A 23,845-nucleotide genomic window follows, 5' to 3' on the forward strand; every position below is an offset into this window, starting at 1 on the left:
CAGTTATGACTAGCTGAGCTACTGCTGAAACATACGAGGGAAAAGCAAGATTCTCTCATTGGGATGCTGGAGCTCAGGCCTGCCTGAGGATGAAAAGTTCAAGTGCTAGAAAGAAGAAAGTACTTTTCCTGATGGGTGGTGGGAGGGATCACACACTTCCTAGGGAAGGCCCTCAAAGTGGCTTCCTTGGCAGGGCTCTCTTGAAACGGGGCTTCGTGGCCATTTGGAGGCACATCATGACCTGATTTCCACCAGGAAAATGGTTTCTGAAAGAGGCTCACAGAATATAATCTGCTTACCAATTTTACTTCTTGCTTCATTTATACTTTCTCCCAGGGCCTTGGCTTCAGAAAACCTGGAGGGAAAAAAAATGAAAATCGTAGTTTTTCTGTTCATCCTACATGATGTTTTAAAAATAATAGATTTCTGAGAGCTCACTAAAATATGATGAAACTTCATTAAAAGACAAAAGAAAAGCTATAAATAAGTAAAATATATTAGGCTTAAAAACAGAGATGAAATTGGTATAAGTTATAGGTATTGTTAATTTTTACTCTATCCAGCACAGAATTTGCATTCTCGTAGTCTCTCATTTAGGACTTTTAATTTAGATTGTTTTATGATATAAGGATACCAGAATAAAGCCTGACTGTAAGGTTTCTGTACTGTGATCTATTGATTATGATACCAAGATCTTATAGCCAAAGAATATATACTTAAGTAACTTTTTCCTGATTATAAAGTAATATATCAGAGGTGGTAAAACTATGGCTAGTTATGAGACAAATCCAGCCTGCTGCCTGTTTCTGTCAATAAAGCTGTCCAGGAACACAGCCACCCTTATTCACTGATGCATTGTCTGTGGCTGCTTTCACGCTACAAGACAGAGTCAAGTAGATATGACAAGACTGCATGGCCTATAGTGCTGGAAACATTTTCTACCTGGCCCTTTGTAGAAGAATTTTGCTGATTCCTGTTATATATGATTATTAAACCTGATTTTGAAAATATAAAAACAAGAAAAAGAATTCCCAAGTATTTCTCTACCCAGAAATAAGCACATTTGATTCACACACCCTCCCAGTCTTTCATAGAGCCAGTTTTTATAGGGTTGGGATCATACTACAGATATCATTTTGTGCCCTGATGTTTTTTTCACTTAGCATTATAAGATAAGCCCTTCCCTGTATCATGAGACGTCTACCTTTCATGGCTGCATATTAGTGCACTAGATTGTTGTGCTAATGTTTAGTGAGTGATTCCTATGTTTATGAGACACCCACGATGAGCCAACTTTGTGCTAGAGAAGCCGATGGGACATGGCCTATGTGAGAAACACTTCGTTCAGTCCCTAACGTAGTGGGCCCTCATGAAATGTTAGTTGTTTCCCCCTCTCCTTTCTGCCATGAAGTTAAAGAGACCATTGAAAGCCTATGAAAGCAAGCACCTAATAGAGCTGAATTAAATGACTGTGCCTAGGGTAGTGCTGGTCATGCCATCAGCATGTGACCGGGGAGTGGCCTGTTTATGAGTGAGTGGGGAGCCATCCGGAGAGCATCACATACAAGGTGGGAGAGACCTGGGTTTTATGGATCCATGGAAATTTTTAGAAAATGTTTTATTACGAAAATTTCCAAATATACACGAAATAGAATAGTAGAATGAATGCTAACATACCCAGCATCACATTTTATTAATTGTCAATTTTATTTCAACTATCTCCCTCCTCCCCTCTCATCTTCTCGCTTCACACTCTCTCATATCCCAGCAAATCCCAGATATCCTACTGTTTCATCTTTGAACACTTTCGTTGCCTAGGATTGTGTTAGAGGAAGTGAGCAGAGGTGGGCATTCCAGGCAGGGGAACAACATAAGCAAAGGCCAGAGTGCCACGACTGCTCTGTGTTCGATGGAAAAGAAGTGTTAATTATGTCATCGCTATTTTCCAAATCTGTCTGCTTGGCCTGGGACTGCAGACAGGACGTTTCCAGGGAAGGGGACTAAACTTTCTGTCAATGTCAGCTTCTTGGGACTCTGCCTCTGGCTCCCTTACTAAAGCTGTTCAGGCTCATTGTAGATTCTGTATGTCCTCTCCTCAGCGATGGCCTGCTGCCTTCTAGGGAGAAATACAGTTCCACCTGATGCAATTCAGACATTGACATGATGCACAGGTCACTGTGCTGCACTCTGTGGGCTCACATGGCCTCTGCTGCTGGGCAGGCACAAGGCGAGGTTTGCTGCAGGCCCTTCAGAAGATGAGGACCATCTTCAACTCTCCATTCTGTCAAGGGAGGGCCCGTGACCATTTCATCACTGCTCTGTCCGTCCCTATTACCTAGGGTTGATAGGATCTGACAGTCACACACTGCTCAATGAATGACTCCTCTTATTTCCTGTTCCATAGAGTTCTGGAAGCTTTAGACTCTTTGGAATAAGGAAAGTACAACAGCAAGAGTGCAAAACTGCTGAAATTCACATTAACGCTAGAGGAAACCAGAATACAGACAGAAAGGGAAGATATAGCATGAGCAGAGGAGGGACTTTCCACTGTAGCGCTGCCTAAGGAAGCCCCGACAGGCCTGGGATAGAGTCCCCCAGCCTTGGCAGAGCCCAGATATGTCTGGGGAGCCTGGCAGAGGGAGCTGCTGAGTGCTGTGGTCAACTCTCTCCAAAGAGCCGCCCTGCTCCAGAGCTGGCAGAAACTGTGGGGAAAGCCACGAGCTGTTCCCGTCTCTCTGCTGCAGCCCAGTCCTGAGCTAAAAAGGGCTTTCCCACTGGAGAGGTGTGGTCTGAGGGCCATGCAGTCTTCATGAGACCATTTTCCCGTCACTCTGGAAGTTGTCACCACTCCAGGCCACCCCACCCACATGTGTTCCTGATCTCTGGTTGTCAAGACAAACTCTGAAAGGCCCAACCCTGAGTGTGGAGAGGAAAAGAGCAAGTGTCAAGGATGATGGGAGAGATGAGAAGGCTAAGGGCTCAGTTAGCAAAGATGCAAGAAAGCGGGGAGACCCCTTCAGTGCTGCCACGTTCTTCCTGGCCCACCTGCATCTCCACGCCTCTCCAGCCAGCCCAAGTCTCCCTCCCTCCTCACTTGCTCCCCTTCCTACTGCGCCTCATCTGAGTTCTGCTCACCTAGACTTCACCAGAGGGAGTTTCCTGCCTCCTGATTTTCTAAAAGGCACAGCCTCATCCATGAGATGGCTCAGGGAGCCAACTTTTGGCTAAGGGCACGTTGCACCTCTGTACAATATCCTAAGGTGCTGTTCACTGCTGAGGAGATGTGGCCTATGCCGATGAGGCTGGACCTTGAGGAGGGGCAGGGAGAAGGCTTTGTAACTCAGCCAGGACCACTGATGAGCGCCTGAGGGTTTCTTTCTACTGGTGCCAAAGCATTTCCTATTAGGGCATCATTAGTTGTGTGGCTGGCTTTGGGGAGTGTAAGGTAGTGTGGATGTAGGCAGCTGCCGTGTTTACCTGCACACACAATCCTGTGCAGGGGCAGGGGCTGGGCTTGGAATGCGATGCTCCTGGTGTTCTACTAGCCCGGCTTCCCATAACACTCAGCCCTCCTCATCTACGGCTGCCACAGTGTGCCAGGTAGGTACTTGCAGACCCCGACGAAGTGCTCTGTTATTGGCTTCCAAGGGCTCCGGCTCTCCTGCTTTTTCCCCTCTCTCTCTGGCATCTCCTTCGCAGTCCCCTTTGCTGATGTGTTCTGCTGCCTATTCCTTGAATGTCAGTAATTCTCAGGATTTTGTTCTAGGCCCACTCCTCACTCTCCCTGCTCCCTATAGGTATTCCCTATTGTTGCATCCCTGCTTCATATCATTGTTTCATATGATAGTCCCTATATGCCAGTGTCTCCTTGGCTATCTCAACTGACATCTCTCAAATCTCCACTTCAGCCCTGGCTTGGTTCCTGACTCAGGTATCCAATGGCCTGTTTGATACCTTGAAGGTAACTAAAAAGAACTAATCACCTGCCCTGAACGGCTCCCCTGTTCCTCCTGTTGGTTCTGTCTCAGTGCATGGCACCATCACTTACGGATGGCCCATGTCAGTAACCTGCACACCAACCTTTGCCCCTCTGTCCATTAGCGCCTTCCCTCAATCCTGGAGTCTCAGCCATTCTCCATCCTCAGTATCTGTTAGAGCATTCCACTTAGCTCCAACTGCCTGAGAGCAGAACGCTGCCATCTCTCTCCCAGATTATTGCGGCCACTGCTTGCTCCTTCCCCTGCATTAGCACTGCCTGTCTGCAGGCTAGTCCCCACATTTTAGCCTGAGTGATTCTTCTTAATGCAAACCTGATCCTGTTACTCCCCTGCTCAAAACTCTTCAAGTGCTCCCCAGTGACCTCGGGAGAAAGTTCAAATTCCCTAAGGTGGTGAAGCAGACTCTTCATGCTCTAGCTCCTGCTGCCTTCTCCAGCTTCCTCTCTTCCATCCCCCACAACCTTTCCAGGCTGGCCTGAATCTCTTTCAGCTTCATCAAGTGTCACACTGTCTCTCATCTTAGGGATGTTCCCTTTACCTGCAGCCTGTCTCTTCCTCTGGCTAATTTATGCCTGACCCCTCATCGATGGAAACATTGCTGTGGAAACACAGCGATGTCTCCTCCTCTGGATAGCTCTCCAGGACTGTGCAAGTCTACAACGCACGACACCCCCAGGTGCTCCCCAGCACCCTGCACTTCTGCCACTTCTAGGCAGACAGCATACTTTATGTGAATTTCCTGTTGACTTGTTTGTTTCCCTTTCAATATTGGGAGCTCCATGAGGACAGCAACCACATCTGCTTAATTCATTCTTATCTCTGGGGCTTAGAACAGGGGCTTGCAGCTAGTAGGCATTCCATAAATATTTGTAGAATAAAAGAAGATAAGCATGTGAGCAAGTGTGTACGCAAAGGCAACGTGTGCAAGTGAAGAGCACTGGACTGGAAGTCAGAAGTAAAATCACATGCCTACCTCACCTCTTAGCAGCTGGGTCTCAGGCTCTTCATTTCTAGGATTAGAATGAGATGCCTGTCAGGGCTGGGTTGATGTGGAAAGGGCATGTGTGGAAATGCATTTTTTGTGTGTGAATTACAATCATAGCCTGGAAGAGTAGGAACTCCCTGTAGGGAATGTGATGGACTGTGAGCTGGGAGTGTGTTGGAAGCAGTAACCACAGACAATAGTTTGTTTCAGCAAGCCAAAGGATTAGAAGGGATCTCTGCAAGTCAATATGGTCAAAGGCACTCACGACGGTTGCCGAGTTTCTCATCTTCAATGGGAATGAAAGGATGGGGGAATTGAGGGAAAATCTGATGTTAACTTCCAAGACCAGTTCCAGAAAGAATCCCATCCTGCTGTGGTGTGTGTCAGGTGGAGATACTCATCACTGGGGAAGCAGCTGGCTCTACTCCACACGCCATTCACTAGAGATTGTGGGCAATGACTGCTTTTATCTATGGGCCAAAGAGAGGAGCTGGTGGTCACAGCCACTCAGTCCCCAAGAGCCTCTGCACCCAGATGTCCTGTCATGCCAGCTGAGGTTGCTTCCTGAGGATGGGGGAAGGGGGACAAATATGTGTTTGAGGGCAAAGGGCCTCTATAACATCTTTCCCACTTTTCTTGTCTGGAACAGCTAAGTTAATATGTTGACTTTTCATAGAGTAAACATCCAATATTTTCCCCATCAGAGAGGAGGACTGAAGACTAGGCCTATATTTTGCCATTTTTTTCATCTGTAAACTTGTACCTCGTATCCTAGCTGCCCCCACTTTGTTGCGATGAAGCTTTACCCTTTGTTTCACTTAGGCTTTTTAAAAAATGCCAGTATTCCTTTTCTGTTCCATGTCTCCCTCCATGGCTTCCCTCTCTTGCCTCGGGTCAACCAGCTCCTCCCCTGACCCTCCAGAAGCCTGCTGCATCCTCCTGCTTCTCGGAAGCCATAAGTCTTCTCCAGCCATTTTCTTGGCTGTCAAGATGTCTCAAAGTCAATTCCAAATTGTCATTCACAAACAATTAGGTGTTTTTTGAGTACCCTTTTTTTGTGTGTGTGTGGCCAGCACTGCTTTTAAAATTGTGGAGGGGTTGAGAAGATTCTAATCTAATCTCTGCTCTCAGAGTTTATAATTCTAGTTCAGCAGAAAATATGTAAATACAAAAAAAAAAAAAAGAAATGAAAAATCATAAAGGTTAAAATGGAAGTCTAATGGGAGCCAGGAAACTCCTCCTTGCCATGGGAGTTACCTCCTGATGGTGCCACAGGGTTTCTCTCCACCCTCGGTCCTGTTTTCCTTTTGATTTTAGATGGCTGCTCCATTCTGTGTCAGAAAGACCCAACTGAGTGAAGGGGGGCTTTGCTTTGTTTAGATCACATTCTCAACACCTTCATTTCTAGTAGCTGTTAATCTTCCCATTTATTTCTTCTTGTGTTATTTAATGGGACTCTGAGACTGAGGGATTCAGTTTGTATGAAAAATCTGTCACAAAAGAAAGTTAGCTTACAGTGCCTGGGCACTGGTATTTGCCAAGCATGGGGTTTCCAGCCTCTCTTCATATTATTATATACTATAGGGATGAGTCATGCCTGGAAAATGTAGGGATTGTGAATTGCAACTGTCCTCTGCTGAAAAATCCGGCTTAAGAATTGGCTCACATGCTCTAGTTCACCAAAGGGCAAACATCCTATTAACGTGCCAACATCTTATTTCTCTTGTCATAGTCAGGCAGCATGACTTCCTCAGACTGGGGACCAGAGCTTAGAGATGCTAGAGATTCTCTGTGAGAGCAGCAAAGGGTGCAGTAAAAAAGGGAAGAAAAATCTTTCTATTAAGTAACACGGGGCTGAGTACGCTGGCTTATACCTGTAATCCCAGCACTTTGGGAGGCCCAGGGAAGCGGGGAGGATCACTTGAGCCCAGGAGTTTGAGACCACCTTTGGCAACACAGAAAGACCTCATCACTACAAAAAGTAAAAAATATTAGTCAGGCGTAGTGGCATGCATCTGTAGTCCCAGCTACTCAGGAGGCTGAGGTGGGAGGATTACTTGAATCCAGGAGACTGAGGCTGCAGTAAGCCATAATCACACCAGTGCATTCCAGCCTGGGCAACAGAGTGAGATTCTGTCTCTTTAAAAAAAAAAAATAACATGGAATGAAGAAGATAGGGAAACCACCCATTGTTCCCTCCTGCAACTCTAAAACAATTCTTATACCCTGAGGGGACTGAGAGAGTCAGAAGAGATCGTGGGTCACCAATAATCCCTACATTTGTGCTCAGAACCTACTTGCGATGGGGTAGGGGGGCTGAATTCATTCAAGGCTTTTGCGTGGGGGCAGTTAGTTCCAGCCCCTATTTAGTGGCACTTTGCCAACATAATGTCCCCAAGCCAGCATGGTTAGACCATAGAATTAGCCTGACATGAGAAATCTGGGGTAAAATGGGAGTCCAGATGGTGGGTCCTGGTTGCTGACAGCTATTAGAAAGCTGAGGCTTAGAGCCGAGGCAGGAAGCCATACCTGAATTTCACCCTGAGTCAACTCCCTCCAGCCTGTGTCTGTCTTCCCAGAACTGCTGGTCTTCCCACAGTTGGGCCACACGAGTCCTTCCTGTTACTAGAAGGAATGGAAGCACATGTGTGGAAGGGGTCCGGGTTACTGGAAGGGCATTTCCTAAAGTAGGGGTGGCATGGAAGTGACCCCTATGGGCATCTGTGAGGCCTTCCTTTGATGTCTGTTTTTGAAACCCTGCTTATGAAGTTATTTGTTTACATACAAGAACATTTTTCTTATTCCCCTTCCTTAAGCAGTTATGAACATATAATATCTAATAATTCAATACTCTCCATCAATACAAATAAGAGCTCCAACCCTAAGAAAGGGGTAGGTTCTGGGTTACATCCCCTATACCAAATAATCCTCTAATGATTAGTATTACAATAACATTAAACAGATGTTGAAATTTAAACAAAATATGGGCTGGTATTCCGACTTTTCATTTGATTTAGAAGGACTGATTTACTGCTGGGAAAACCTCTTTTCAGAAGAAAGCTTGTGTGAGTTTTATTAGTTCCCTTGCAATATGGCCACAAGGAAGATGGGATCATCGGTACTGCCAGTCCATCATGCATAACTTAGGTATGTTTAAACCCAAAAGCACATTTGTCACACGGGTTGTCAGAACTCTACTGTACAGAGTTAAGTGAGCTCTATATTAGAAGCTTTGGAAGGCCACAGCATCCTCATCCCACTCATCCCCAACCCAACTCCGTTTTCCCTGTTGAAAATAGACCTAAACTCAGGTTACAAACCAGAACCAGAAACAAGGTCAACTTCAGAATAAGAAAGATGAAGTGCTATGTTCTCCCTAAGTCAGTGGTTCTTTGACTTGAGCGTGCATAGAATCACTTGGCAATTTCTTTTTAACCTGTAGGGTTTTGGAGATCTTATCTTAGAGATTCTGGATCTCACGGTTTCTGGACACTGTCTAAGCCAGTGGTTTTCAAATCTAGTTGCTACTAGAATCTGCTTTTTAAAAAGAGATGCTCAGGTTGCACCTAATTTAATCAGAATATCTGGGGAGTCAGGGCCAGGCTTTGGTGGCTTTTAAAAGCTCCGTGAGTTGTCTTAATATGAAGCTGGAGTTATGAGTCCCTGGTATAAGCAAAGAAGCCTCCCATATAGATGTGGCTGAAGGGTCTTTGGAAGTCTTTTGCATGAGGCGGCTAGCTTGACATGCTTATCTTCAGACAGTTGAGGTATCCTGCCCCAACACATCCAACTGGCCATATTAAAAATTCATGGCTTACAACATGGGTAAGGATTAGAATGCTTGAGAAACCCTTGGATTCACAGGCTAAAATCTGTGCAGATGTGCATATGCCCACCTTTCTAGGGAGACAGTCCTTAGCTTCACTGGATTCACTTTATTTTCTTCCCCATCCCCTTGTTTTATTCATTTCCTCATTCGTCCCTTTCTGTCCCCATGCCCTGTTCCCATTCTTGTGGGCAAAGTATGCTAAAGTATATCGGGGACTCATAAAGTATCCCTTTTTGATAAAGTATATCTCTTTGTTTGCATGCTTTTCTTTGCTTTCTGTGGATCAATTTGTAATTCATCTGAACGACGTGTTGCTACTCAGTGCTGTGCTTTTAAGATCTATGTTAATTGGTACACACACACCTAATCCATTACTCCCACCTGCTGCATCCTGCTTCATGAAGCAGCCCCATTATTCTATGTGTCTGCTCATTTCCAACTCCCCTTGGCCATGAACAGCCAAGGCTGCTCACAGCCGCCTCATGTATGTCACCTTACAAACCTGCATGAGAACTTCTAGGGAAATATACCTAGAAGAGAAATTGCTGGGTCACAGCGGGAAGCATGTAGTTCTTTTGACTAGGAAGGGCTGGGCTGCTCTCTATATACAGAGCCAAATACTTCCATTCCCTTCCCTGGATTCCTGAATGAGCTGAGATCTGCACCCTGCTAAAGCGTAAACGCCATGATGACAGTCTAGGCGGGGCCCTCGACTCTCATTGCTGTTTGCTTTTCTTTTTGCCTTTCTTTTTCCTTCTTCCCGGTTGACCTTCTTTCCCATCCCCTGTGGCTGCTGTATTAAACCTTCAACACGACCCTCCAGTCTCTTATTCTACCTCAACTTCTTTTTCACAGAGAAAACTGACAACATCTTTAATTTTCTCCCTCCTCTTCTCAATGTGCCAGTGTCGGCCCCATCTCGATTTGTTTTTTCATTCTCGCTCCCTTCCGGGGCTAACCTCCCTAGCTTTTATTTCCTACCTTCCTGTCTTCCAGGGCCCTTGCTGCATCGGCTTTTCCCATTGTTTCTCTACCTCTCTCTTTACTGTTGGCTTATTCTGCGGCCTGTAATCTTAGCCAATTCTTTCCCATCCTGAAACCAACTTCCCTTCTACTTAAGCTACCTCTCTTTGTTCTTTTTAAAAATGTTTTTCAGCCAGATGCGGTGGCTCACACCTATAATCCCAGTATTTTGGGAGGCCGACGCAGATGGATCACGAGGTCAGGAGACCATCCTGAATAACACGGTGAAACCTCATCTCTACTAAAAATACAAAAAGTTAGCCAGGTGTGGTGGTGTGCACCTGTAGTCCCATCTACTTAGGAAGCTGAGGCAGGAGAATCACTTCAACATGGGAGGTGGAGGTAGCAGTGAGCCAAGATCATATGACTGCACTCCAGCCTGGCCACAGAGTGAGACTCCGTCTCAGAAAAAAAAATTATATTTTTCATCCATCGCCAATTTTTTGAATGCAGTGACATTTCTTCTCACTCAGTCCTCCATGCCCCACAGTCCAGCCGATGGCCTTCTAGTTGCCAAACCTCTGTGCACTTCCCGGCTCCCTCCTCCTTATTTCTCTGTTGCATCTGACACTACTGACAGTCTGCTGCTTCTTGGAGCTGGCTCTCCTCTTGACTTGGCTCTCAGGACATTATTTTCTCCTGGTTCTCCCCATCTTCTTTCTACTTCTTCTCAGTCTCCATCATGGCCTCCTCTCCCTTTCCCTTTCCTTTCGTCCTTTCCCTTATGGCCCTCCTCTTTCTGCCTTTCCACTGCTACATGTCCTCCTGAGAGCTCATCTACTTCTTAGGCATCCTGAGTGGTCATATGACTCTGAAACCTGGATCTCATTTTAATTCAACAAATAATTCTTGAAAACTTACTATGTGCTAGGATCCAGAGTCCCATGTGACATATGAGAGTTCACTCTTTCTTCCGAGCTCTAGACCGCTACATCTGACAGAGTTTCTGTTTGGTAAAGATTAAGGATATGTGTATACCTCACAGACTAGCTAAAATAAATGATATACCTCTAAGTAAGTTTCTTCTGAAGGGGTCCAGAACACAGCCCTGTCTGACAAAATGTCAGCAGATAATCCTGCCTGCTCTGATTTTGGCCTGGAGAAGGCACCAAAGGCCTCTGGGGTACAAGATATACACATATTTTCTTTGACTAAGAAGTACAGGACTGCTCTCCAGAACAGCTGGAGTGCCTGCAGTTCTAAGAATATAATTTGGCCCATAGATTTTTTCCCCCTCCTTTGGAACAGTAAGACACGGATGGAGTACAGGCTGATGAGAATGAATGTATGATGTGAGAACTGTAGATCACGTCGATACTGTCAGTAGCAGACCCTGCCCTAAAGTTGCTTACCTGAATAGTACTGCGATGATGAGGCTCACACATGAAGGAGAACTGTGCCAGGCTGGACATAATTAAATGTGAAACTGAATAAACATTATGCTTTTCTTATAAAAGTTAGGCTGGGCAGATTAGGAAGGATGGAGTAGCAGATCTCCTCCAGGCTGGCCTGGCTGAGCCTCGGAGGGCCAGTTGCTCTCTGAGACAGCCTTACCTCTGTTTCAGAATCTGCTTGTTGTCATCGATGGTAACGCTGTCAGCGTGGTCCCTCTTGAAGATTTCAAAGGCCTCCTGGCGTCCTAATGACATTTCCTCTCTCATTCCTGTTTGGAGACACAGGGAAATGGCCTCAGTTACAGCATCAGGATCCTATTAATTTCATTGTCACTTTAGTCAGACCACAAAACCAGCCCTGGCTCCAAGAAGCCCACAGCAGAGAGGCTCTGACCAGACAGGTGGCCCCAGGCTCTTCCAGCTGGCCACCAACCAGCCGAGGAGGCCCTTCCAGCGCCACCCGCTGCACCCTGCCAGGACTGTGCCTGCACAGCCATGTGACTTGTTGGGGGTGGGGTTTGGAACATCTGCTCAGAGGAAATCAAAACCAGAGCGCCAAGCCCTGGATTGCCATCGTTCAGTGCCGCATTTCTTCCTGTTATGCCCTATTTTGTTATTCTGTTAAATTTCCAGGCATTTAGTTAAAAGAATTATAATCTAAACTGAAAGATGGCATCTAGAAAATTCTGCTTTTAGTCTCTGTTTAACAATTCATTCTTGTTTCCTGTGGTTAGTGAGGGGTCTCGGCTCTTCTTCAGGAGTTAGGTTCTCAATCACAAGACCCATGAGCTGACCATAGCAGGGGTCCCTAGGTCATATCTAACTTCAATATCCTGTATCGCCTTTGCCAGTAAAGGCCAACCTTCCCTGCTGGGCCCTGCTACTGGTTCAACTTCTGAAACCCAGGGTCAGTCCAGCCAGGAACAGGCTCTCCTCCTCACCACCTCCTGCAGTGAGGGTCCGTGCAGATGTGTGCCTGGAACCCCTCAGTGAGAGCTGAATTTGCAGCTGGATTTTGGATGCATCTACAGAGCCATTTTTTTTTTTTTTTCATGCTTCTGCCCTTGGTTCCTTTGCCTGGGAGGCCTTTTCCCATGTTTTCATCCAGTAGCTCTACCTCCGTGGAGCTTTCGTCAAAGCCCAGGCAGAACACGCTTTCCACCGTGTTCCTTATCAATACACCTGTAACTCACACAGCCCAGTGGACACTGCTACTTCACGTGACAATCCTTTCTGGTGAAATGTAAGTGTCTCAGGCGGTAAAGGTAATAGTTCTTTTTCCTTTTGGTGAATCCTAGTGTCTTGTTCAACATCTGGCATTTAGAAGGTGCTCAAAATACATCTGTTAAACGAATCAGGTTGAGAATGAAGCTAGGTGGTGCTAAGCCTTGCTCTTATTACTGTGGGAACACAGTCCAGGGCTAGTGAGGCTCACTGAGGCTGAGGGTTCTACAGAGGCTTTCAAACGGGCCACTTACCACATCTCTTGCCTGGAAAAAACTCTCTGAGTCCCATCACCCATCCTAAGGGTGAGTAACCGGACTAGCCCAGCTGACACCAATTTAACGATTACTGTTGATAAAAATAGCACCGTGAAGAATGTCTAAATGGTGAGGCACACAAAGACACCCCACCCTTTTCCGATCAGAAGCAAATGGGCACGACTCAGCTTTGTCTCCACATCTGCCTTGCACGCTCTAGAATTGGGTAGGCCTGGGAATCCGCTTGTGTGAGACGTGGAAAGATGATCCCTGATGCATGAGAGACATTGAGGGGCACATTTCACCAGCAGAGCCCCCCAAGAGCCAGCGAATTCATTCCACACTTCTCCCCTGTCCGGTTCTGCACCCAGTTCTAACAGTGCATGCCTTTTGCTACATAATAAAATTATAACAGACAGTAGAGGACATGAGACTTTGGACTGGAGTTAGGGAAGAGGAAAGCTCCATAGAGACCACACTGGAGCCTGTCTGGAGGATCCCTAAATTGTCTCCCACAGGGGAGCTGATGAGCAGGCTTCTACCAACAGAGAAGGTGTTGGGGAGTGGGGGATGAAAAAGTTGTGGGGGTGGGGAGTGAAAGGTTGCTCAAAAAGCTGCAGGGAAGAAGAGTTCACAGGCCCTTCCCTCCCAGGCTCTGCTTTCTTTGCAGAGTTGACAGTGTGAACTGACAGCTGGGTGGATAGAGCCATGCCAGAGCCCATGGCAATGTGACAGCAGTCGCTCCTGGGAGAACGTACAATGCACTGAGCAGCCCACCGGGAATAACTATACTCCCAACAACCAACAACACAAAAGTAAATGACAACGTGAAAACACAAAACAACATGAATCACGCCTTCCCTGAGGTGCACTGGGGCCTGGGCGTGGGGAGCAGAAAGGACGTGGGGAGCACAGAGGGGACAAGTGCAGGCAGTTTGGGATCATTGTGTACAGAGTCTTGAAGGTCCTACTGAGAAATCTGGGGCCAGCAGCATAACATACTTTACATGCATTGCCAACTTTCAGAGACTTAAAATGGAATAAAGTACACATTATGGGAAAGTTACACTGGAAGGATTTAATACTCTTGTTGACTTAAAAGGCACTTAGGGGTCCTGCAGTGCCAAGGGCTTATCATCAGGAAGATAACATTGGTTTTCCTTCTATCACCGACAAGGTATTCTGGAGTTGGAGTTCTTTGATTGCGGGGACCACCGGTGAAGGACATTATAATGATGGCTATAGTCTTATCAGCTGGTTTCCTAAGTGTCCACTCAAGGAGGCCAAGGTGAGGTGGCTGAAGCATAGCCAGAAGGCAAAGAGGTGAGGCAAGGCTGGGATGCCTGCAGAGACTTCATGGCCACCACTTGGAGCAAGGCTGAGGTCCACAGAGGGAGGGTCGTGGGAAAGACTCACAGACAGCTCCAGTGTGTGAGCTGAGGTCCCAGCCTGGCCTTACCCTTGTCCATCCCCATTCTGCATGTTTGGAGCCCACATGCAGCTCCTTTGGATTGCACTAATATACTATTTAGCACCGCAATTTGGGATCAGCTGCAAAGTTAATAAATAGCTTTTTATTTATTGAAGAAATCACTTCCTTTTCCCTTTGAGGATGTAGAAACAGGCTCTTTCTCCTATGGCAAGTTCCTGCCTCTCAGCATGCACTGTATGCATTTGAAAGAGAAAGAGCAAAGGAGCAAAAAGAGTGATTAAAAGCTCACCTTGCTAATGAGACAATTATCTATTTAGTTATTCTCTCAAGAAGTATTTATTTATATTAGTCATTGTGCTAGGCATGTGACAGAGATGTAAAGTTGAACATCAAAGCTTCCATCCTTGTGTTTAAAGAATTCAAAGTCCAGTAAGGGAGAAAGAAAAGTGAACAAATATTTACAGTGGAGGTTGCTGCTTGCTGTAGAGAAGGATGTGTCCAGCGCGGGGGACAGGGAGGGAGGGACGGAGGGAGAGAGGGAGGCAGGAACTCTCTGGGAGAGTGGGAGAAGCCTGAAAGCTGGAGGGAGCAAGTGAACTTCATCTGGAAGGATCCTGAAGGGTGGAGCAGCATTTCCCAGGTGGAGAAGACACGAAAGAAGATCCCAGGTGGAGGGGGCAGAGATGGAGTGCCAATTAAAAAGCCAACTTGATTAATACGGGTGGCTCTGCCATCCCATAGAAATGATCTCTAGTTGATTAAAAAATGAATTTCTTACATACACTATACCAAGCATAGTATCATGTACTTTCTTACACATTATTTCAGTCAAACTTCTCTATGATCTCTGTTAATTTCATTTTACAGATGAGGAAACTGAGGCGTAGATAAATAAGTGATTATAAAGGGGTGAAAACTACCCAGCTGTTAGAGGCAGTCAGATCGCTCTTAGCTCAGTTTTCCCATGGAAAGTAGGCCTGACAGAGAGGGCAAGGTGGTGGGGCTCAAAATGACCTGGTAATATTAATAGAAGATTTACCCATGAGATCATACTCTTATTAGTGCCTATCTAAAATGTTGGTTTATTTTTACAGTATCACAGAAAAACAGAAACACATATTTTTTTTTTACCACTTGCATAGTTTACTTCATCTGTTAATATGTTTTATTATTATTTCTAGAATTTATAAGCTCCATGAGGGCAGGTATTTAAATTGTTTTTTTAATTTCAATAGCTTTAGGGGTACAAGTGTTGTTTTGATTACATGGATGAATTGTATAGTGGTGACGTCTAGGATTTTAATGCACCCATCACCTGAATCGTGTACATTGTACCCAATACCCAATAAGTAGTTTTTCATCCCTCACCCCCCTCCCAACCTTCCCTATTCTGAGTCTCCAATATCTATTACACACCATTCTGTACACATTTGCATACCCATAGCTTAGCTCCCACTTATAAGTGAGAATATGTGGTATTTGTTTTTCTGTTCTTGAGTTACTTTACTTAGGATAATGGCCTCCAGCTCCGTCCAAGTTGCTGCATAAGATATTATTTTGTTCTTCTTTGTGGCTGAGTAGTAATCCATGGTATATATATACACCACATTTTCTTTATCATGGATACTTGAGTTGATTTAGTATCTTTTCGATTGTTGTGCTGTGACAAACATATGCATGCACGTGTATTTTTTACATAATGACTTGTTTTCCTTTGAGGAGATACTCAGCAGTGGGATTGCTGGATGAAGAGGCAGATTTACTTTTAGTTCTTTGAGAAATTTCTGTATAGTTTTCCGTAGAAATTGTATTAATTTACAGTCTGACCAGCAGAGTATAAGCATTCCCTTTTTACCACATCTGTGCCGACATCTATCGTTTTTTGACTTTTTATTAATGAGCATTCTGGCTGGGTAAGATGATATTTCCTTGTGGTTTTAATTTGCATTTCCCTGATGATTAATGATGTGGAGTGTTTTTGCATGTTTGTTGGCTATTTTTGCATGTTTTTTTGAGAGCTGTCTGTTCATGTCATTTGCCCACTTTTTAATAGGATGATTTGCTTTTTTCTTGCAGACTGGTTTGAGTTCTTTGCAGATTCTGGATATCGCTCCTTTGTCAGATGCATAGTTTGCAAATATTTTCTTTCATTCTGTATGTTGTCTGTTTTCTCTGTTGATAACTTATTTTTCTGTGCAGAAGCTTTTTAGGCCCCATTTATTTATTTTTGTTTTTGTTGCATTTGCTTTTAGGGTATTAGTCATAAATTCTTTGCCTAGCCCAATGTTCAGAAGAGTTTTCCTATTTTTTTTTCTAGAATTTTTATGGTTTCAAGTCTTGGATATAAGTCTTTAATCCAGCTTGAGTTAATTTTTGTACATGGTGAGAGATACGGATCCAGTTTTATTCTATTACATGTGGCTATCCAATTTTCCAAGCACCATTTATTAAATAGAGTGTCCTTCCCCAGTGTATATTTTTGTCTGCTTTGTCAAAGTTCAGTTGGTTGTTAAGTACTTGCTTTATTTCGGTGTTTTCTATTCTGTTCCATTGGTCTGTGTGTCTGCTTTTATACCAGTATCATGCTGTTTTAGTTATTATATCTTTGTGGTATAATTTGAAATCAGGTAATGTGATTCCTCCAGATTTGTTCTTTCTGCTTAGGATTGCTTTGGCTATTCAGACTCTTTTTTTGATTCCATATAAATTTAGGGTTTTTTTTTCTTCGAATTCTGTGAAAAGTGACATTGGTATTTTAATAGGAATTACACTGAATCTGTAGATTATTTTGGGCAGTATGGTCATTTTCACAACATTAATTCTTCTGATTCATGAGCATGAGATGTTTTTCAATTTGTTTATGTCAGTTATGGTATTTTGTAGTTCTTTTTGTAGAGATTTTTCACCTACTTCATTAGCTGTATTTCTAGGTATTTTATATTTTTTGTAGCTATTGTAAAAGGGATTGAGTTCTTGATTTGAGTCTCAGCTTGGTCCTTGTTGGTATAAGCAGTACTACTGGCTTGTGTACATTGATTTTGTAAACTGAGACTTTACTGAGTTCATTTATCAACTCTAGGAATCTTTCAGAGAAGTCTTTAGGATTTTCTAGGCATAAGATCATAACATTGGCAAACAGCGATAGTTTGGCTTCCTCTTTTCCAATTTGGATAAAAGCAAGGATTTTTGTCAATTTTGTTTGCAGCAGTATTTCTAGAATCCAGACAGTACTTGGCACACAGGAGCACTATAGTATATTTGACACACAAAATATCTTTTGAATGAATGAATGAATGAAAAATGCTTTAATGCTTACTGTCTTTCCTTCCGGTATAGCATATTGTGATGCTGTGAAAAAGGAGGCACGTACCCATTGTTCTCTCTCTCTGCCACCATGCTACTGGGCAGTTTCATCTCCTACAAGGTATGATTTTAGAAATTCAACACCATCTTCTTCCCACTACATGTCACCATACTTACTGGTCCACCATTTGACATGAATTCCAACTCCAAGAAGATTTTATAAAAATGCAACTACAGTCCTACCCCACATAAAGACATGTCAATCAGTGGTGAACTGCATGTACAACGGTGGTCCCATATGGTGTCATAGTTGTCGTAATGTCATAGTGCAACACATTTCTCACATGGTTGTGGTGATGCTGGTATAAATAAGCTGGCTGTGATACCAGTTGTATAAAAATATAGCATATACAATTATGTACAGTATATAATACTCAATAATAAATGACTATTTTACTGTTTTATGTATTTACTATACTATACTATACTTTTTTTTTTTTTTTTAACAGAGTTTCCCTCTTGTTGCCCAGGTTGTAGTGCCATGATGCAACCTCGGCTCACTGCAACTTCTGCCTCCTGGGTTCAAGAGATTCTCCTGCCTCAGCTGGGATTACAGATGCCCACCAACATGCCTGGGAAATTTTTTGTGTTTTTGGTAGAAATGAGGTTTCACCATGTTGGCCAGGTTGGTCTCAGACCCCTGACCTCAGGTGATCTACCGGCCTTGGCCTCCCAAAATGCTGGGAGTATAGGTGTGAGCCACTGCACCTGACCTATACTATACTTTTTATCATCATTTTAGAGTGTACTTCTTCTACTTATAAAAAATAAGTTAACTGTAAAAAAAGTCTTGGGCAGGTTCTTCAGGAAGCATTCCAGAAGAAGTCATTGTTATCATAGAAGATGACAGGTCCACGTGTGGTACTGCCCCTAAAGACCTTCCAGTGGGACAAGGTGTGGAGGTGGAAGACAGTGACACTGATGGTCCTGACATTGAAGGCCTAGGATAATGTGTGTGTTTGTGTCTTAGTTTTTAACAAAAAAGTCTAAAAGGTTAAAAAAGATTTTTTAATGGGGAAAAGCTATTAGAATAAAGATATAAAGAAAACATATTTTTGTATAGCTATATAACGTGTTTGTGTTTTAAGCTAAGTGTTATTACAGAGTTAAAAAGTTAAAAAATTAAGTTTATAAGATAAAAAACTTACAGTACGCTAAGGTTAATTTATTATTGAAGAAATATTATAAAAAATGAATTTAGTGTAGCCTAAGTGTATAGTGTTTATAAAGTCCATAGTAGTGTACCATAATGTCCTAGGCCTTCACACTCACTCACCACTCACTGACTCACCACTCAATGACTGAAGAACTTTCAGTCCTTCAAATTCCAGTTATGGTAACTGCCCTATCCAGGTGTTTTTTAAATGTTTTATACTGCATTACTACTATACCATTTCTATGTATAGACACACAAATGCTTACCATTGTGTTACAATTGCCCGCAGTATTCAGAATGGTAACATGCTGTACCGGCTTGTAGCTGAGGAGCATTAGTCTATCCCATCAAGCCTAGGTGTGTAATAGTCTATACGATCTAGGTTGCTTTATGTATACACTATGATGTTCACAAAATTATGAAATAGCCTAATAATGCATTTCTCAAAATGTATCTCAGTTGTTAAGTGACGCAAGACTGTACTCTTAAAGGTATCATTATTTTAGTGCTAGCAAAGAAAAATTCCACAATTTATTGACAATGCGCTAAGAGGTACTGCAAAGACATACACTTTATTTTCTTCCAAACTTTGTTTAGTCTGTGACTCAGCTCCGCATCAGAGCTGAGGACCTTGGGAACTTGCCATGTTCATTTCTAGAGCTCATTTCTTAGTTGTTTGCTTTCAGTGAATTTTAATCACAGGTCCCAGCACTGGACCCCTGAAAATATGAACGATTAAGAGAAGCCTGCTGGCTTGCTGAGTTACAGAACCATTTAAAACCTAAAGGAGAGGAATTTCTGAGTCTCCGTCTCCAAAACACAACATTGCAATTTGGGTTGTGAGCTGGATGGAAAATATTTACAAGTCCCAAATGTGTAACCTCTCTGAATTTTGATAATGATCAAAGAGCACTTAGGTAGACATGGTAGTCAACAAGTGGCTTTCAAAATCAACCTCTGGGGGTTGGGTTTCTGAAAACATTAGGCATCCAAATTCTTGTGTACTGGTCCCTTACCCACTTAATGCTCTCTTTGCGTGTGTGTGTGTGTGTGTGTGTGTGTGTGTGTATGTGTGTGTGTGTGTGTCAACCTGAAATTCAGTTCCTTATTTTGCTAACGAATACAATTTGGTACTTTGGGAAGCCCTCCCCACCTCCAGCACAGGGTCCCATGGAAACCAAATGGAAAGAAAAAACATCGGAAGTGGAGAGCTTATGCTATTGCCTTTGGGCCTGCTGTCTGATTTCCTTTAGTCTGGGGTACGTGGGCCAGAGCTTATTTTCCTGGCTGCTCCCAAACAACCTACTGCTGCTTAAGCTATTGCTCAAAAATTGACAAAAGTAAAATGATGGAGAGAGTTGTGTTATTCATGCTGAAAAATGATTTCCTAGTCAGAGCCAAAAATATATTTTCCTTGGGAGATATTCACTCATGTGGGGCCTCCGTTCTCTCTGACTAAAGAAGAGAGGGAAGAGAAGACCAGCAGGGGACGATGAACAGTGAGTGGGGGGTGGATTCCAAGGAGACGGGGGTTTGGAACACACTTTTGGGACTAAAAACAGGAGAAGGTTCAGAGCCGGGTGGGGGGCATGCAGTGGTAAGGCAGGAAGGAAGCTGATGATTCACAGTGGGAATCATATGGAAGGATGATTATACTCTGCGGCTCAATAGTGGAAACTCTTTAAACTGAAGATTAAGGGAATGGCTGTGATGCCACAATAGGATAAATACCTACAATGTTTAGAATCTGGAGGTGCATACAACAATGAGAAGCAATGGGCAGGGATCAAGTGTGTTTTTTGTATGGTGTGGTGTCTGAAATAACCTTCTATCTGAAGTGAAATTTCTTGGTAAGTGTTGACTTAGGTGAAATAGACAAAAATATCCTTACATAAATAATGAGAAGAGCACTCCATCCCTGGAGTTCCATTCCAGCGTGTTCCAAACCCCCATCTCCTTGGAATCCCCCCCCCCCCCCACTGTCCATCATCCTGTTGGTCTTCTCTCCCCTCTGTTCTTTAGTCCGAGAGAACTGAGGTCCCTGAGTATGTGGAGAAGGTAGAATGAATGGGCTGATGGGAGGAAAAGGAAAGAAGGATTTAGAAGAGAGACGAGGCAGAGCTGAGGAAGGGACAATCTATTGAGCTCTAGCATGAAATATAAAGATAAGAGGGATAGGAAGGTCAGAGGGAAGGTCAGCGGGCTCACACTCTTGAGAGTGGTGCTGTATGTCTCCAGGGGCATAGAGAGGAAATAGTGGCTTCAGCCAGAAACTCAGGTGCAGGACAAGCCAGCCAGCAGTTTTGACAATGGAGAGCTGAGGATGCACTGACACTGGACTGAATCCATGCATGGGGGCTGGGCTAGTGGATCTTATAAGAGTTATGAGCCATCTCCCAGAAAGATTAGATGGGACACTGGAGATAGTGTCTTTAGTCCCCTCCGCCCTCGATAAGGATGCTTGTGATTTAAGAAGGAGGTCTTTCTGGAAGGTTCATGAAAGACAAGGATGTTGAATACGCAGCCCCTATGTTGCCACTTTCCCTCTTCATACCCCCAGAAGACATAGCTGACCAACCCCAGCATTCTTTCCTGGGAAACTAATCACAGCATTAGAGTTCTCAGCACAGCTTTTCAGTAGCCTCTGCCAGTCAATCATCCCTGGCATAGAAGCCCTTCCTTTAATAGGTGGCTTCCAGATTACTAACCAATTAAATGACAACTGCCACTTGATAATAGCAAATGTCATCATTTACTGCTACTGTCATCATTCCTGTGCCACCTGGTCCCATCGCTTTAGGAACTGACGTGCAGATGGTCTCCCCTGGAGAGCAGCGTCATGCTCTAGCATGCCTGTATCACTGAGGAGCCCTCTATTCGTGTTCCTTCACCTCAGGGTGATGGAGGTCACCGCAGCAAGCAGAGCCATCTGTCATGGTTCTGCTAACTTTAAAGGGCCTGGTGGAGCCCAGCTACAATTTGAGGGGTTGCTGGGCGGGTACCGCAGGGTATGAAATCTGAGGATGAGGGGAAGAAAAAAAGCCACGGCCAAAGTGACTGCAGATGTGAAGACCAGAGATCAGATCTTTTGGGGTGACCAAGGACACTCTCTCAACTTACTTCTCCTCTTGATTGACAATTTCTGGAATGGGTTGGTGCCCCAAGGCTTTGAGGTTAAAGGGCTATGTTCAATTCAAATAATATCACCTGGGCTAAAGTCCTCAGATTAGGACTTGCCCTGGAGTTTCTTAAGTAGCCACATGAAAGATGTCAAAGGAAACTTTAATTAGTAGGTTCTTAGGGCTGGCTTGGACCAGGCCGAAGCATGGTAGGCTTGGCAATGGCTGTAGGGAGGAGAGCGAAGGGAAAATCTGAAGTGGAAAGCCACATAAACCTTAGGAGACCCACCCAATGGTGGCACCACATCTAAATAAATCAAATGGGTTCCTGACTCCTGATGCCAGAAATCACACATCCCATGAGCAACCCACACAGGCCCAGCAGTGCAGACCACACCGGCTGGGTGGAATGAAGGGGGCAGTGCTCAAGGCAGGTTGTGTTTTCCTTTTGTCTTGGTGATTGCATCTGATTCACCCACCTGCTGTGGCTGTCTCCCGGACTTTCCCTTGAACAGGTGAAGAAAGGTCTGGCGTGCCAAAGGAGTGGACAGGCCTGGAGCCCCTAAAACAATGGCAGCTACTCTGGGGTAGTTTCTGATTGCCAGCAATAACAAAAGACATTTAAACAGTAGTCTTCAAGAGCATCTGCAGAAAACACTCATTTTCCTAACCCAGCATCTCTGGAGTTTTTATTTTGCAAGTGTTCTCATCCAGGACAAAGTGCCCACATGGGCTCTTATTGAAATCTGTGGACAGGCGCAGGCACTGAGCTTGGAAAGCAGCCTGGTCATGCTGGTAGTTCTGTGTTTTAGAGCCAGCTTAGGAATCTGGAGGCCAGCAACGTTTCCATTAAATAAGACAGCACACTGTGGCTCCTGCTGCCAGGCCAAACTGGACCTAGTGAGCCTTTTCTATTGATTTTAGCCCATAGATGTGGCAGCACTGAAAGAGCCTGGATGTCTAATTCCAGGCTCAGTATTTGGACCAATCCTGGGAATCTGGGTGGAAGAACACGTGTGTCTGAATTCTTTGTAGGTTGACTGACAGCTCCCTGAACAGAAAGGAAGCCGTTTTCTTCAGCTTAGAAAGATGCTCCAGGTTCTACAGAACACAGGATCCCCTGAGTCTGAGATGTCCTTGACTGCTTCCAGAGGCCATGGTTCACAGGGTCCTGTTGAGTGGCTTCCACCCCAATGAGATGAGCCCTTATATCGGCCTGTGCTTCAAAGGCAGTGATTAAAGCATTGTTGATGTGTCCTGTTGTCTAAAAAATGAGCTGAATTTTCTATCTATGCCTAAGTTAGGAATGGATTCACCATAGACTCATTTATTTTCATGTATTTAATTTTATTTATTTTTATTTTATTTAAGACAGAGTCTTGCTCTATTGCCCAGACTGGAGTGCAGTGGAGCAATCTTGGCTCACTGCAAACTTTGCCTCTCAGGGTCAAGCGATTCTTGTGCCTCAGCCTCTTGAGTAGCAGGGACCAGAGGTGTGCACCACCACACCTGGTTAATTTTTGTATATTTAGTAGCGATAGGGTTTCGCCATGTTTGCCAGGCTGGTCTTGAACTCCTGGCCTCAAGTAATCCACCCACCGCAGCCTCCCAAAGCACTGGGATTATAGATGTGAGCCACCACACCTGGCCAATTTTCATACATTTTAAAAAGAGAATTAAAGAACTGCATTCTAGCTAAGTAGCAAAAAAATACCTCTTCCCTGAAATATGTATGGATTTTAGTACAATTCTGTTCCCTAGCTTGTAAGTAAGTAGATGCAAAATGAAGTTTACACATGCTTATGTTCACATTTTGAGAAAAAAGGAAGGGGAAATTTGTTTTTCGTGTGCCTCCCCCAGTGAACAGTGGTGAAAAGAGGCGAGAAGGATCCAGGAGGTGATCATTTCCCCTTTGACCTCTCTGTATCCTAATAGCTTCTTCTCTGGAAAGCATTTTATTGTTTAAATATAACATTTGTTTATTCATTCAGGCTGAGTCAACTGGTGAAACAGACCATCTGTTAACAAGTACTGAATATCTACTCTATTGACACCCTTTTCTACG

The 23,845-nt window shown here is 44.2% G+C and overlaps 1 protein-coding gene across 5 annotated transcripts in view; it reads right to left on the reverse strand.

Annotated features, from left to right (window-relative positions):
* KIF6 (kinesin family member 6) overlaps nt 1-23,845 on the reverse strand; it is a 390,985-nt gene that overhangs the window by 89,324 nt on the left and 277,816 nt on the right. For all 5 annotated transcript variants that reach the window (XM_032253630.1, XM_032253629.1, XM_032253627.1 and 2 more), the window contains exons 14-15: nt 11,390-11,498; nt 300-355 (exon numbers count right to left, since the gene is read on the reverse strand). In XM_032253630.1, coding sequence (XP_032109521.1) covers nt 300-355; nt 11,390-11,498 — 165 coding nt within the window. The remainder of the gene's footprint in view (nt 1-299; nt 356-11,389; nt 11,499-23,845) is intronic.

This window comes from Sapajus apella, unplaced genomic scaffold (assembly GCF_009761245.1).
Source record: "Sapajus apella isolate SASKATOON/1434 unplaced genomic scaffold, GSC_monkey_1.0 scaffold83, whole genome shotgun sequence".
NCBI classification, from domain to species: domain Eukaryota; kingdom Metazoa; phylum Chordata; class Mammalia; order Primates; family Cebidae; genus Sapajus; species Sapajus apella.